Source organism: Equus asinus, chromosome 21, assembly GCF_041296235.1.
Source record: "Equus asinus isolate D_3611 breed Donkey chromosome 21, EquAss-T2T_v2, whole genome shotgun sequence".
Classification (NCBI taxonomy): domain Eukaryota; kingdom Metazoa; phylum Chordata; class Mammalia; order Perissodactyla; family Equidae; genus Equus; species Equus asinus.
In genome coordinates this window covers 52,322,326-52,334,000 of record NC_091810.1, presented here as the reverse complement: position 1 = coordinate 52,334,000, position 11,675 = coordinate 52,322,326, and the positions used below count along the sequence as shown (strand labels likewise).

The following is an 11,675-nucleotide window of genomic DNA, read 5'->3' as shown; positions in this document are numbered from 1 at the left end:
CTTCTAACCATGAGTGATGCTCAAGGCTGATTTTCTGAGAATGGTCAAAGTCAAGCAACTGGGCTACCTTTGTTCTCCTTTGGTCCCTCTGGCCACACTTCCTTTTGTGGAGGAATTTGTGGAGGGGCCCGGCAAGGGGATTGCAACAACCCCACACCTAAGATCTGGCCTGGCTCCACAATGGAGAGGGGAGCTCTGTACTTAGAGGAACTTGGTAAGGCATTAGTATAATTCCTCTTCCCCTTGCCAAACTTCCCCCCGAACCTGAAGTATCTCCCACCAAGGTTTCAGGATACCTGGAATTTCCAGGAGGAAGTAGTATCATTCCTTCTGATTGAGGGGCTGATCTCTGGAAGGTCCTGTTCAGATACAAATGTGTCATGAAACAGAAAAAAGCCGTGGAGTTAGAGATAGAAGGCTTAGGTGCCAGGCCGGTGGAGAGAGAGGGATAGAAAACTGAGCCACAAAGCACTCAAGATAGACTGGGTCTTGGATAATTTTGCCTAAGGCCTAAATGAAGCCAATTTCTCACCATCCCAGCCCACACAGACTTATTCCACACTGTATTCTCCAATCACCCTTTCGTATCCCTCCCTTCACCCCAAATCCTAACCCAGATCCCACTTAAGCAGAGAAAACTTTTAGGAATCTTGTAGTGTGATCTTGGGTAGAAATAAGTGGAATGTAACCAGCCAGAGGTAAGTCAATAATGCTAATCTTTTATTTGTGCATATGATACAATGATGCTTTCTGTTTTTATGAGATGATTGCAATAGTAATTCATATTTGTCTGGGGCTGAATCATCGACAAAGCGAGTACTTTTACGCACATGACCTCATCCGCATCTCCATCGTGTCGGCAGAGTGTGTCTTTGTGTTGTTGGCATTTATACAGTTTTACAGATGAGGACACCGAGGCCCTGAGTGGCCCGAGTTCACAATGGACAAGTAAAAGAGCTTGGATCTGGGGTTTGCATCAAGGGTTCAAATTCCAAGAGCTTTCTCAGACGGTTTACTTTGGGGATCTGTTCTATTGGTCTTTTCATATTCATGGGCCTTACTGTCTCGTCAAGGGCAAGCTTCACAAATGAAAGCTGTCAGGAGTTCAACAAAGCTTAACTCCAAACAAACCAGACGATGTCCGGGCTGTGGGGCCTTAGAGAAGATTTCACGCGACCTCTATTGGGTGAGTGCCTGGTGTTGAATGGAAGATGTAATGTAAGCAAGTGTAGGAAAAGGAAATGGAAATAGAAAAAAGCCAAAAAGATAATCTCCTATCCACTTAACCAACCACAAACATCGCTGGGCACAGAGGGAGGTTCTAGACACATGACACTGGGCTTGCGCCCTTGAGAAACTTCCATTTTGGCTGGGGACATCTGAGATCTAGGGCTGCCCTCGGCTTGGAAGCACGTTCCTATTCTGAGATCAGCAAGTTTCCTCTCTTCCTGATTTTGTCCCAGAGAGTGTGGAGGTGGGAATTTTGTGAAGAGGATCTTGCCTGAGAACGACTGTGGAGTGGTTACGTTCTGTGAGTGGTAAGAGGTCTGTGCCCAGGGCACCTGTTTTCAACTGGAGGGGGAGGGATAGACCCACAAAGGTCCAGTTGAGGTTGAATAGTGGTTTCAGCAGGTGGAGGGAGGTGAAAGCAGAAAGTTGTGGCCAATGAAGTGTATGATCAGAGAATGTGGAGTGTGGACACCTGTGTGAGCTCTCTGGCTGCTCCTTTCAGCAGTCTCACCCACAGCTCCCTTTCTGATAGGATGCCCCTCTATCTTTCCATTCATACCCTTCTTTCTCTGTGCCTCTTCCCTTGGATTCCCAAGGAGCTAGATGAGGAGAAGACTCTTAAAGATGACCCTGGGATGCCAAAGCATCACTAGAAATGTAAAGAGACAGACATGATTGTATTTAATGAAGTGCTTCCAGGGATATGGCTGCATGTGTTGAAAAAAATACTTAGATAAGCATCTTGGGATGTGAAGGAATGAGATGAGATGAGGTGACAGTGGAGCGAGCCTCTCAAAGGGCATGCTCTGTAGTGATAGAAGGCCCCTAAACCTGCCTTCTAAGAAGAGTGGGCTCAAAACTCATGGTACTTTAGTTTGGCCAAGCGGGTTTGTGAGCTGCCCTTCTGATCCCTGGGCTTAGCTTGCCCTCTGAATAAAAGTTGAACAAAATTTTTATAATATCAGTTTGAAGGAGTTCCAAATGATTAGCCTGACTGGAATGCCATAGGCTTAGCTCCAACCTCACAACTATCTCATTGTCTCCTTCCTTTCACTATTTCTTACCATTATGGTGAGTGATGGTCCCACCTGTTGGTGAGAAAGTCCATGAAAGCTTTATCCCTTCACTGATGCATCACCCAGCCCTCTCCAGCAGGTGCTACTGGCCTAATTCTTAAACTAGACGCTCATTCTTCCTCAGCCAGGTCAAACTCCTCCAAGGCTGGCCACCCAATGGCAAATAGATCATTGAAATTGCAGCTGGAACTAAAGGGGGAAATGCATTACAAGCTCTCTCAGCTCCAGCTGAGGGGGGTATTAGTAGATGCTTTATTCCATAAGCATATATTGAGTACCTACTGTGTACAAAGCCCACTCAAGGGACTGTGGAAGACTCTGGAATTCCCATTTTCAAGGAGTTGCAGTCAAATGTTCCTAACTGGAGTGCACATCAGAATTGCGTGGGAAGCTTTTCCAAAGGCCCCACTCCAGAGCTGAATCAGGTTCACAGATTGGGCCCAGGTCTGTGCGGTATGGCAAAGTTTAGAGTATGGCTTGTATCTATGCCCTTGGATGTGAAGCTATGGAATAGTGTAAGAGGCAGGCATGTGTACCACTAACTAAAAAGCAAGGTCAAGTCTAACCATTGCGACAGAGAGGGATAAGCAATGTGCTCTGAGAGTGTCGACAAGGGAAGAAAGATTACTATCTGTAAAGAAGCAGCCTGGGGCAAGGACGATAGAATATGTCCCACAGCGTGGCTCCCTGGATAGCTTAAATCAGAAGAATGACAACAGGTGCCATTCTTTGCTCCCACTCAGTCCACAGAGATAGAACACCAGGGCCCATGCTGGGCAGGGTGCAGGACTGGCCTCAGGCAGTTTGCAGTTTGACAGGGCAGGGAGATAAGACATGCACGTGTATAACTAGGACACAGGGCAGAGAGTGACAAATATTATTTTAGAGGCAATAAGCTGAATGCCACAGCAACCCAGAAAGTGCTCTTCTGCTTTACAGATTGGGAAGGGCTTCCTGAAGGAGCTGGCCTTTCAGCTAGGGCTTGTGGGTCAGGGAGTAGAAGGACAAGTGTTCCAGGCCCAGGTGACAACACGACAAAGGCAGAGGAGACTGGGGAGACGGGTGTCAGGAAAAATGCCAATGGTCTTTTTTGGTTGGATCCCAAGCTGCTTGGAGGTGGGGGCTTTGGGTGGGATAAGAATGGAAGTGATTTGGCACCAAATTGTAGGACCCTTGAAAGACTTGCTAAGATGCTTGGGCTTCATTTGTATGTAATGCAGAGCCACTAAGTGTTTTGAATTAACCTTGTGTCAACGCAGGGGACAGCTTGGTGGGGAAAGAGATGAGCAGCAGGAAGATGCCGAGGAAGTGAGGCCATTTGGGGATGAAGCATGCACACGCAATGGCGAGAGCAACTCTGAGAGACACTGGGAAGGCAGAATCAATAGGACTTGGCCATGAGAGTGGAGGGAAAGGAAATGCAGGGCTCAAAAATGACTCAGGTTTGGAGGGTGGGTGACAGGGGGGAAGCTGGTGCCATCAGCCAAACAGGGGAGAACATTGTAGGCGGAAAGTGATGACTCCAAAGTGTCAGCTCAATGTCCACCTGAGAGGATGAGGTGTCGGAGGAATCTTCGCCCCGGATGCCTTTGCCGAGGTGGGTGTTTGCTTATCTGTGCCTTCAGAGCTGGACTATTGGCACCTGGAAGGTAGCAACTGTATCTTGTTCATCTTTATTTCCTCCAGATAAATGCTTCATGTAGAAGGTGGTACTTTTGCATTCATTCCTTCAATAAAAGACTTATGGACTAAATATGCAAGAGCCAGTTCATGTGCTAGAATCTGGAACTATGATAAAGAACACTTCTCTAGTCCACTTGTGAGTGTTTAGGACCCAGATTTCATTCTGACTATGCTTATTTGAGGATGTGGTTACTTTTATCCTGCAGAGGGTCTCATCTAGCAGTCACTGAGGAACACAGAGCCAACTCCCTCCAAAAATCAGTGTGGACAACCCTACAGTCAGGAAAGGGAGAGACCATCTTTCCAGCAGCGTGCATCTGCGCAATTATCACACACATTGAGTTTCAGCCTCTCTTAAAGTCTTGAAGGATGCTCTTTTCTGGGAATCCTTTCATGTTGTAGAACCTTCTGAACTAAGCAATGATACGAAATCCATGTCTGAATTAATGAATCAATGAAGGAATGAATGATGAACTCAGTATCCCAGAAACGTTTTCTGGACGGCAATATAAAATTTCTAGGTGGGGAGCCTCTTTTCCACAGAAGAGGGTAGGACTTGCCAGTGTAATGTAGTTCTTTCATCCCCATCTGTGTAGCTGTAGCATCCCCAAAGTTGTGCCATCTGTGATGCTCCTTCCTGCCCTACTCTTCCTTGCTCCCACACCAGCTCCTCTGGACAATCCTCCACCTCCACCTCCTACCACCAAACTCCCTTTCAGTAGAAGGAGGCGCCCTCATAGGTGAAGGCACCTGGTGAGTGAGGTAAGGGGGGAAGGTTGGGAGCCTGTTGTCGGCAAAGCCAGAAGTGCCGGAGCAGACTTTTGAGGTGCCTGCGGAACTTGACCCCGACAAAGACATAGAGCACTGGGTTGAAGCAGCAGTGGGAGAAGGCAACATTGCGGCAGATGAGCAAGGCATAATCCAATTGCTGGCTGACCTCGCAGCTCTGGATGACTTCAAGTTTCAATAGTGTCTGCAGAAACAGGATCAGGTTGTAGGGAGCCCAGCTGAGGAAGTATGCCGCCACAATGGTGAAGATGAGCCTGACTGTCCGGTGGTGCCGTTTGGACCGTGAGCGGAACAGGGTCCTAAGAATCTCCACATTGCAGAATAGGATAGTCCCCACAGAGAGCAGGAAGAAGACATTGTGCTGGTAGACCGAAGCTAGAAACCATGTGCGTCCTGAATAATCACAACCCGAAGGAAACACCTTGTGGAAGATGGCATCGGGGATGGAGGACAGGATGCTGGCCACCCACACGGCTGTGGTCACCAGCACGCGGCATCGGAGGGTGTGGACACGCAGGGATGAGAGAGGGCTCACTACAGACAGGTAGCGGTGGATGGTCATGATGGTCAGGAAGAAAATGCTGCTGTAGAGGCTGATGGAGAAGACCATGTTGAGGAGCTTGCAGAGGAAGTCTCCCAGCACCCAGCCCCAGTGGTATCCCAGGATCCACACGGGCAGCAAGCAGGAGAACACCAGGTCTGAGAGGCACAGGTTGAGGATGAAGACGTTGGTGAGGGACTCCAGGCTCTCATACTTCACCAGGACCCACAACACCAGGCTGTTGCCCACCAAGCTGAGGAGAAACACCAGGAAGTACAAGATGGTGGTGCTGAAGGTGGCAAAGGTGAAGGTCTTGCTCTCACACAGAAAGCTCTCAGGATCGTAATCAAAAGGGGTGGTGGACTCTGGGAGGCCTGAGGGCTCCATCTAGACGTTGAGAGCATCTGAAACAGTAGAGATATGGAGTTGAAAGCCATGTGGGTAGGCTAGAGATCAGTAGGACTTATATTACCAAAAAGTGTGGTTCATGGACTAGCTACTAGTTGGTGAACTATTTGTAACAAGATCAGGAACTTTCACCAGAAAATGAAGTCACTCAGCATACTGCTTAGTTTGGTTAGTATTTTTTCTTAGCAAGACTTTCTGGATGAAGGAAGCAGTTCAGTAATTTACATCATGTCACAAGCCCCTTTTCTCCTGGAAGAATGGCATTTGAGTAGCACTAGGCTAGACCAGTCTCCCAGTAGGTGTAGGAAAAAGAGCAGTGGAACTGGATTCGAAGAACTGAGATCAAATTTGGGGCCCATTACTGTGTTCCTGGGCAAGCTATTTAACTTCTCTGAACTTCAGACCCTCATCTATAAAATAGTGCTAATGATCCCAGAGTCATTCCTTCATTTGTTCAACAAATATCTAGTGAGCATTTACTATGCCTGCCTGCCTCCTTCCCTCCGTCTCTCCCTCTGTCCCTTCCTCCCTGTCTTCCTCTGCTCCCTCCCTTCCTTCCTTCCATAGAGGGTAGAAATCCTGATGGCAGGATTGTTTCAGGAAATTCACTATCTCTTGAAAAGAGAGGACACAAATGGAGCAAACATCTCTCATATAAACTCAAGTATGAAATAATCTCAAGACTACAATGAACATTGAGACTCTGGGAGACCAAATCCTCACTAACACAGAGGATTAACTCTCAGAGCAGAAGGCTTTATCATTTGGGAGTTTGGTTTACAGACTATCTTATAGATGCCAGCAAGTGGAAACAATCTAAGTGTCCAACAGGAGGGGAGTAGCCAAGCAAACAACATTGAGTCAAATTGACTCAATCCTCTTGTTAGTGAGGTTTTAGAAACAGTGAGACTAGAAGGCCAAGGAGAGAAAAGGGAGAGAAAGCTGGAATTTTTATTGAGAGAGGTAAATTAAACTGCTGGGCCCAGAGTTCTCATCACGTCCTATGTGCCAGGCACTGTGCTAACACATTATACTCCCCTGCTCCTTTAATCCCACAACTATCTGTAAGGCATGACCACCTCCATTTTACAGAAGAGGAAACTGAAGCTTAGCCTGTTAAGACAACCTTCTCAATGTTATAAAGCCAGTAAACAGGAAGGAGAGCCAAGACTGGAACCCAGGATCAATGGCCTTGTATTTTTGTGGAAGAAATTGGAGAAATAACCTGAGTTTCCCATTTACTTAGCTTTGGATAGGAGGAATAATAGTGGGTCTCAAAATGTATCCCATTTTAGATAGTTAAGTCAATTTGTGTCTCCAAACACCAAAGTGAAGATAGTTGAAAATGTTACATATAGTTTGTTTTCTTTTGCATTCTTCTGATTCCTAGAGAGGAAGATATATTGTTCTGTATGTTTACTGTCTACTTTTATTTCTCATTTTAAAAGTGTTTATGGATTTTGTTTGTTTATCTACTTGAAATAATAATGGTATTCTTATGGACTTTTTTTCTTCTCCCCAAAGCCCCTCAGTACATAGTTGTATATTCTAGTTGTGAGCGCCTCTGGCTGTGCTATGTAGGATGCTCCCTAAACATGGCCTGACGAGTGGTGCCGTGTCTGCACCCAGGATCTGAACTGGCGAAACCCTGGGCCATTGAAGCAGAGCACGCGGACTTAACCACTTGGCCATGGGGCCAGCCCACCTTAGGGATTTTTAAAAGCATGTTACTTAGTCTTGTCAACCCATTGTGCCTTTTAACCTTTTAATTGTGTCTATGGTCTTTTAATTTTTTTTGACATTTAGAACTTGTGTATTTATGTTTTAAAGAGGAGCTTATCTGACTCAATACAACAGCCCTTAGTGATCACTGTCATATGCTGGGCACTATGACAGACGCTGGATTCTAGGGTATAAACATGAGTAAGAAATAGTCTTTATCTACAAGAAGCTTATAGTTTACAATGAAATCAGAAATCACACAAATACCTGGGATTTCCTGTAGTGTGACAAGTTGGAAGTAGAGTTATTTTGGGACAGGGGACTTGTAAGCACCCTTCATATCATACAGGTGACCCCAAGTCTACTGCACAACTCCTGTTTTCCCCTGACCCGGGACCAATACAGGCCAACTCATCTTCTTAACATCAGCATCCCAGCTTCATGGCTGGAAATTTCTCAAAATCAAATGGCTGCTCCTGAGAAAAAAGATCTCTTCTCCTGTTTTTATTTTAATTTACTAAAAACAAGTAACTCTCAGTGTTTTAACATCTCTCATGAATATAGAATAAAGCAAGAGAGAGATGGGCTGCCTTCCTTGGATGATGATCTGTGTTGCCTGCATCACCATGGTAGAATAATCACACATCTCAACTCTCAGTGGAATTCACACGCTTTCCCTCAACTCAGAATAAAAGAAGTCCTCTGGCTGGTCTGGAGTGACAGGCAATCAGTGGCCAATCTAGTTAACTTCTACTTCTCCCACATTTCCAGATTTTCCTGAGGTGTGGTCCTGAATAATGCAGTTTGAATGGGTTGGTAGAAGAACTTTTCAGTTCGTGTTCTGCCAGGTTATCCAGTATTGATTTATTTATTGTATAGAAGATAAATAACTGGGTTCCACTTTCCCTAATGGCTGAGTAAGCTCAGAGGCAACCAACCCTTCTACAGATAAGAACTATCAACCCTGGAACAAAACCAAAAATCTTCCTGAGGGCACTGTTGAGCTACCAAAAGACAGTGACTACTGGAAGGAATTAGGCATTTGAAAGAAAAGAACAGCTGCATGGCACTGGGTGAAATTCCCATTTTGATGGCTTTGGCTTAAGGCACGACCTGCTTATGAGTGGCAGCTAAAACTCTAGTAGAAAACTCACAATTTCTTGGTCTTGAAAAACCAGAGGGCTGAATTTAGGACAGCTACAGCCACTGGAGTGTGAGTGGAAAATCACAGATAGGAAAGTGCTACAGACCCAAATATTGTACATAAACTCTGCCCAAATGTTTGACTGACCTCTGAACCATGAATGCACCAGTGAAAGCTAAAAGAGCTGAACTGAGATTTGAGCTGCCGCCCAGCTCAGGGGAGACAGAGTTTAGAGTTTGAGCCAGCCAAGTTAATTGTCTGCTAAAACAAACAAACAATATATAGCTAATCCATACTTTTCAGAAGAATGAAACAGAATCCAGTCTCCACAACACAATATTTACAATATTCAGGATACCATACAAAATTTCTCAGCATATGAAGAAATAGGAAAACATGGCCCACACTCAAAAGAAAAGGCAATTGAGAAACTGACTCTGAGATGAACTAGATGTTAGAATTTGCAAATAAAGGTGAAAATGCAACTATTATAACAATGCTCAAGGGAATGAAGGGATATATTCATAATGAACGAAAAGATAAGAAATCTCAGCACAGAAAGACAAATTATATAAAAGACCCGAAAGAAATTAGAAATCAATAACAATAAGATACAAGAAAAGCCTCAATAATTTGGAAGTAAAACGGCATGCTTCTAAAGAATCTGTGAATCAAAGAAGAAATCACAATGCAAATGGTAAAATATTTTGGACTGAATAATGATGAAATTAGCGCATATCAAAATTCATGGGATGCAACTAAATCAGTGTTTAGAGAGAAATTTATAGCTTTAATAGCTCATATTAGAAAGAAGAAAGGTCTAAAATCAATGATCTTAAATCAGTGACTCAGAAACTAGAAACAGAGGAGCAAATTAAACTCAAAGTAAGTAGAAGGAGGGAAATAATAAAGATAAAAGAAGAAAAAAAGAAATAGAAAATAAGAGAGAAAATGTACAAAACCCAAACTAGTCCTTTGAGAAAATTTTTTTAAAGGTAATAAAACACTAGCCAGATTGGTTGAGAACAAAGAGAGAACACAAATTGTCCATGGCAGGTATGAAAGAATGGTTATTGCTACAGATCTTATGGACTCTAAAAGAATAAGAAAGAAATATTATGATCAATTTTCTATTAATAAATTCAATAAGTTAAATGAAATGGACAAATTTCTTTAAAAATTCAGCCTACCAAGACTGACATGAAATGATATGGCAAATCTGAATAGGTCTACCTCTATTATGGAAATTTAGTTAAGTATAAAAAATATCCTACAAGAGAAAACTCCAGAACTAGATGATTTTTCTAGTGCATTCTGTCAAACATTTAATGAAGAAATAACACCAATCTTATACAAACTATCTGAAACAGGATGAAACACTCTCTCAGATGTTTAATAGGCCAGCATAACCCTGATGCCAAAATCAGACAAAAACATTACAATAAAAGAAAACTACAGACTAATATCCCTCGTGAATGTAGACACAAAAATCCTTAACCAAATATTAGCAAATCAAATCCGCAATATATTTAGAAAGCATATACATCATGCCCAGTGGTGTTTATCTCCAAAATATGAAATTGGTTTAATATTTGAAAATCAATCAATTTAAGTCATCCTATTGAGACAAAAGCTGTATGATCCTTTTTGATAAATGCAGAAAAGCATTTGACAAAACTCAACACCCGTTCATGACATAAACTCTCAGCAAACTAGAAATAAAAGGGATATAGGGATCTACAAAAACCATTCCACTTTTCTGTTGGTTGTTCATTCACTGACTCAGAATTTCAGAGGTGTTCCTGGTCTGGGCTTAGAAGGCCTTGGGGATACAAAGGAGAAGGATGACAAATCCCAGACTGCTCTGACTTACCCTCTAGGAGTTCGGTTCTCCTTTGCCTGTCATGCTCTCCCTCCCGGTCTCTGGGGCCCGCCTCGACTCTAAGAGAGTAAATTTGGCTTTCTGGTCCTCAATGTAATTTGGAATGAGAAATGCAGCTCTAAATTATCCAACCACCAATAACAACAATGCCTTACATAATTGCCTGTAACCAAATAAACCCCTCCACTTTCTTTAGCACAAGGAAAAGAAAAGCATTATATATGACAGTTTTACTCAAAGCACCATCCACGGACCAGCTTTTTAGCAATGTAGATTTTTGAAATTCCCAGACCTATGGAATCAGAAGGTCTCCAGGTGGGCTCAGGAATCTGCATATTTACTTGCTCTCCAGGTGGTTCTGATAGACACCTGGAGTTTAAGAACTCCTGGTATAGGCTATTAGAATTAGAGGAAAACATACGTTTGAAATGTTTTCAAAGGAACTCACCTATATCTTCTCCTCTTTACGTGTGTCTTGAGCAGAAATGGTGCTTCTCTGTTTCATATTTTGCTCAGAGAAGCTGAAACCCCTGCCCTGCCCAGAAGGTTAGTGGAAGATGAGGGAAGACTCTTGTGTGGAATCTCAAAGAAAGGCAGGGAGTCTTTACTAATCCCTCCTCTTCCCACCACCCGGCTTTCTGGCTTGATCCGCCCCTAACCCCCTGCTCCCACCCAAGACCTCACGTTAGAATCTGGTGACATCACCGGTCACAAGAGAAGAGCTGGTTATCCAGCCTCTCTCCTCATCTGAGGCCCTGGGGTCCACCAAGGATAGATAGTAATTTTAGAGTTGGAAGAAATCTTAAAGGATAGTGCATTTTTTTAAAGTTGTATTTTTATTTTATCAAAGTTGTATTTAATTAATGTACTAGTTGTGTATGATTGTTATTATTTTAAACTGAGATACAATTCATGTAACTTAAAATTTATTATTTATTTTAAATTGTAGAATTCCTTAGTTTTCAGCACATTCACAATATTGTACAACCATCATTACTATCCAATTCCAGAACCTTTCCATCACCCCCAAAAGAAATCCCGTACTTGTTAGTAGTCAGCCTCACTCCCTACTTCCCTCCGTCTCCTGGCAACCACTAATCTACTTTCTGTCTCTATGGTTTTGCCCATTCTGGACATTTCACATAAGTGGAATCATACGATATGTGACCTTTTGTGACTGGCTTCTTTCACTTAGTATAA

General features: G+C 43.4%; 1 protein-coding gene across 2 annotated transcripts; it reads right to left on the bottom strand.

Moving 5' to 3' along the window:
* Window positions 1-705: 705 nt before the first annotated feature.
* XCR1 (X-C motif chemokine receptor 1) lies at window positions 706-11,115 on the bottom strand. Of its 2 annotated transcripts, none has more exons than XM_014852423.3 (2): window positions 10,924-11,115; window positions 706-5,723 (listed from the first exon to the last, which is right to left on the bottom strand). In XM_014852423.3, exon 2 carries the CDS (start codon window positions 5,704-5,706, stop codon window positions 4,705-4,707), a length of 1,002 nt encoding a protein of 333 aa, XP_014707909.3. In that variant the 5' UTR covers window positions 5,707-5,723; window positions 10,924-11,115; the 3' UTR covers window positions 706-4,704. The 2 variants fall into 2 exon arrangements, with proteins under 2 accessions (XP_014707909.3, XP_070348873.1); XM_070492772.1 differs by lacking the exon at window positions 10,924-11,115 and adding an exon at window positions 10,467-10,575.
* Window positions 11,116-11,675: the final 560 nt, after the last annotated feature.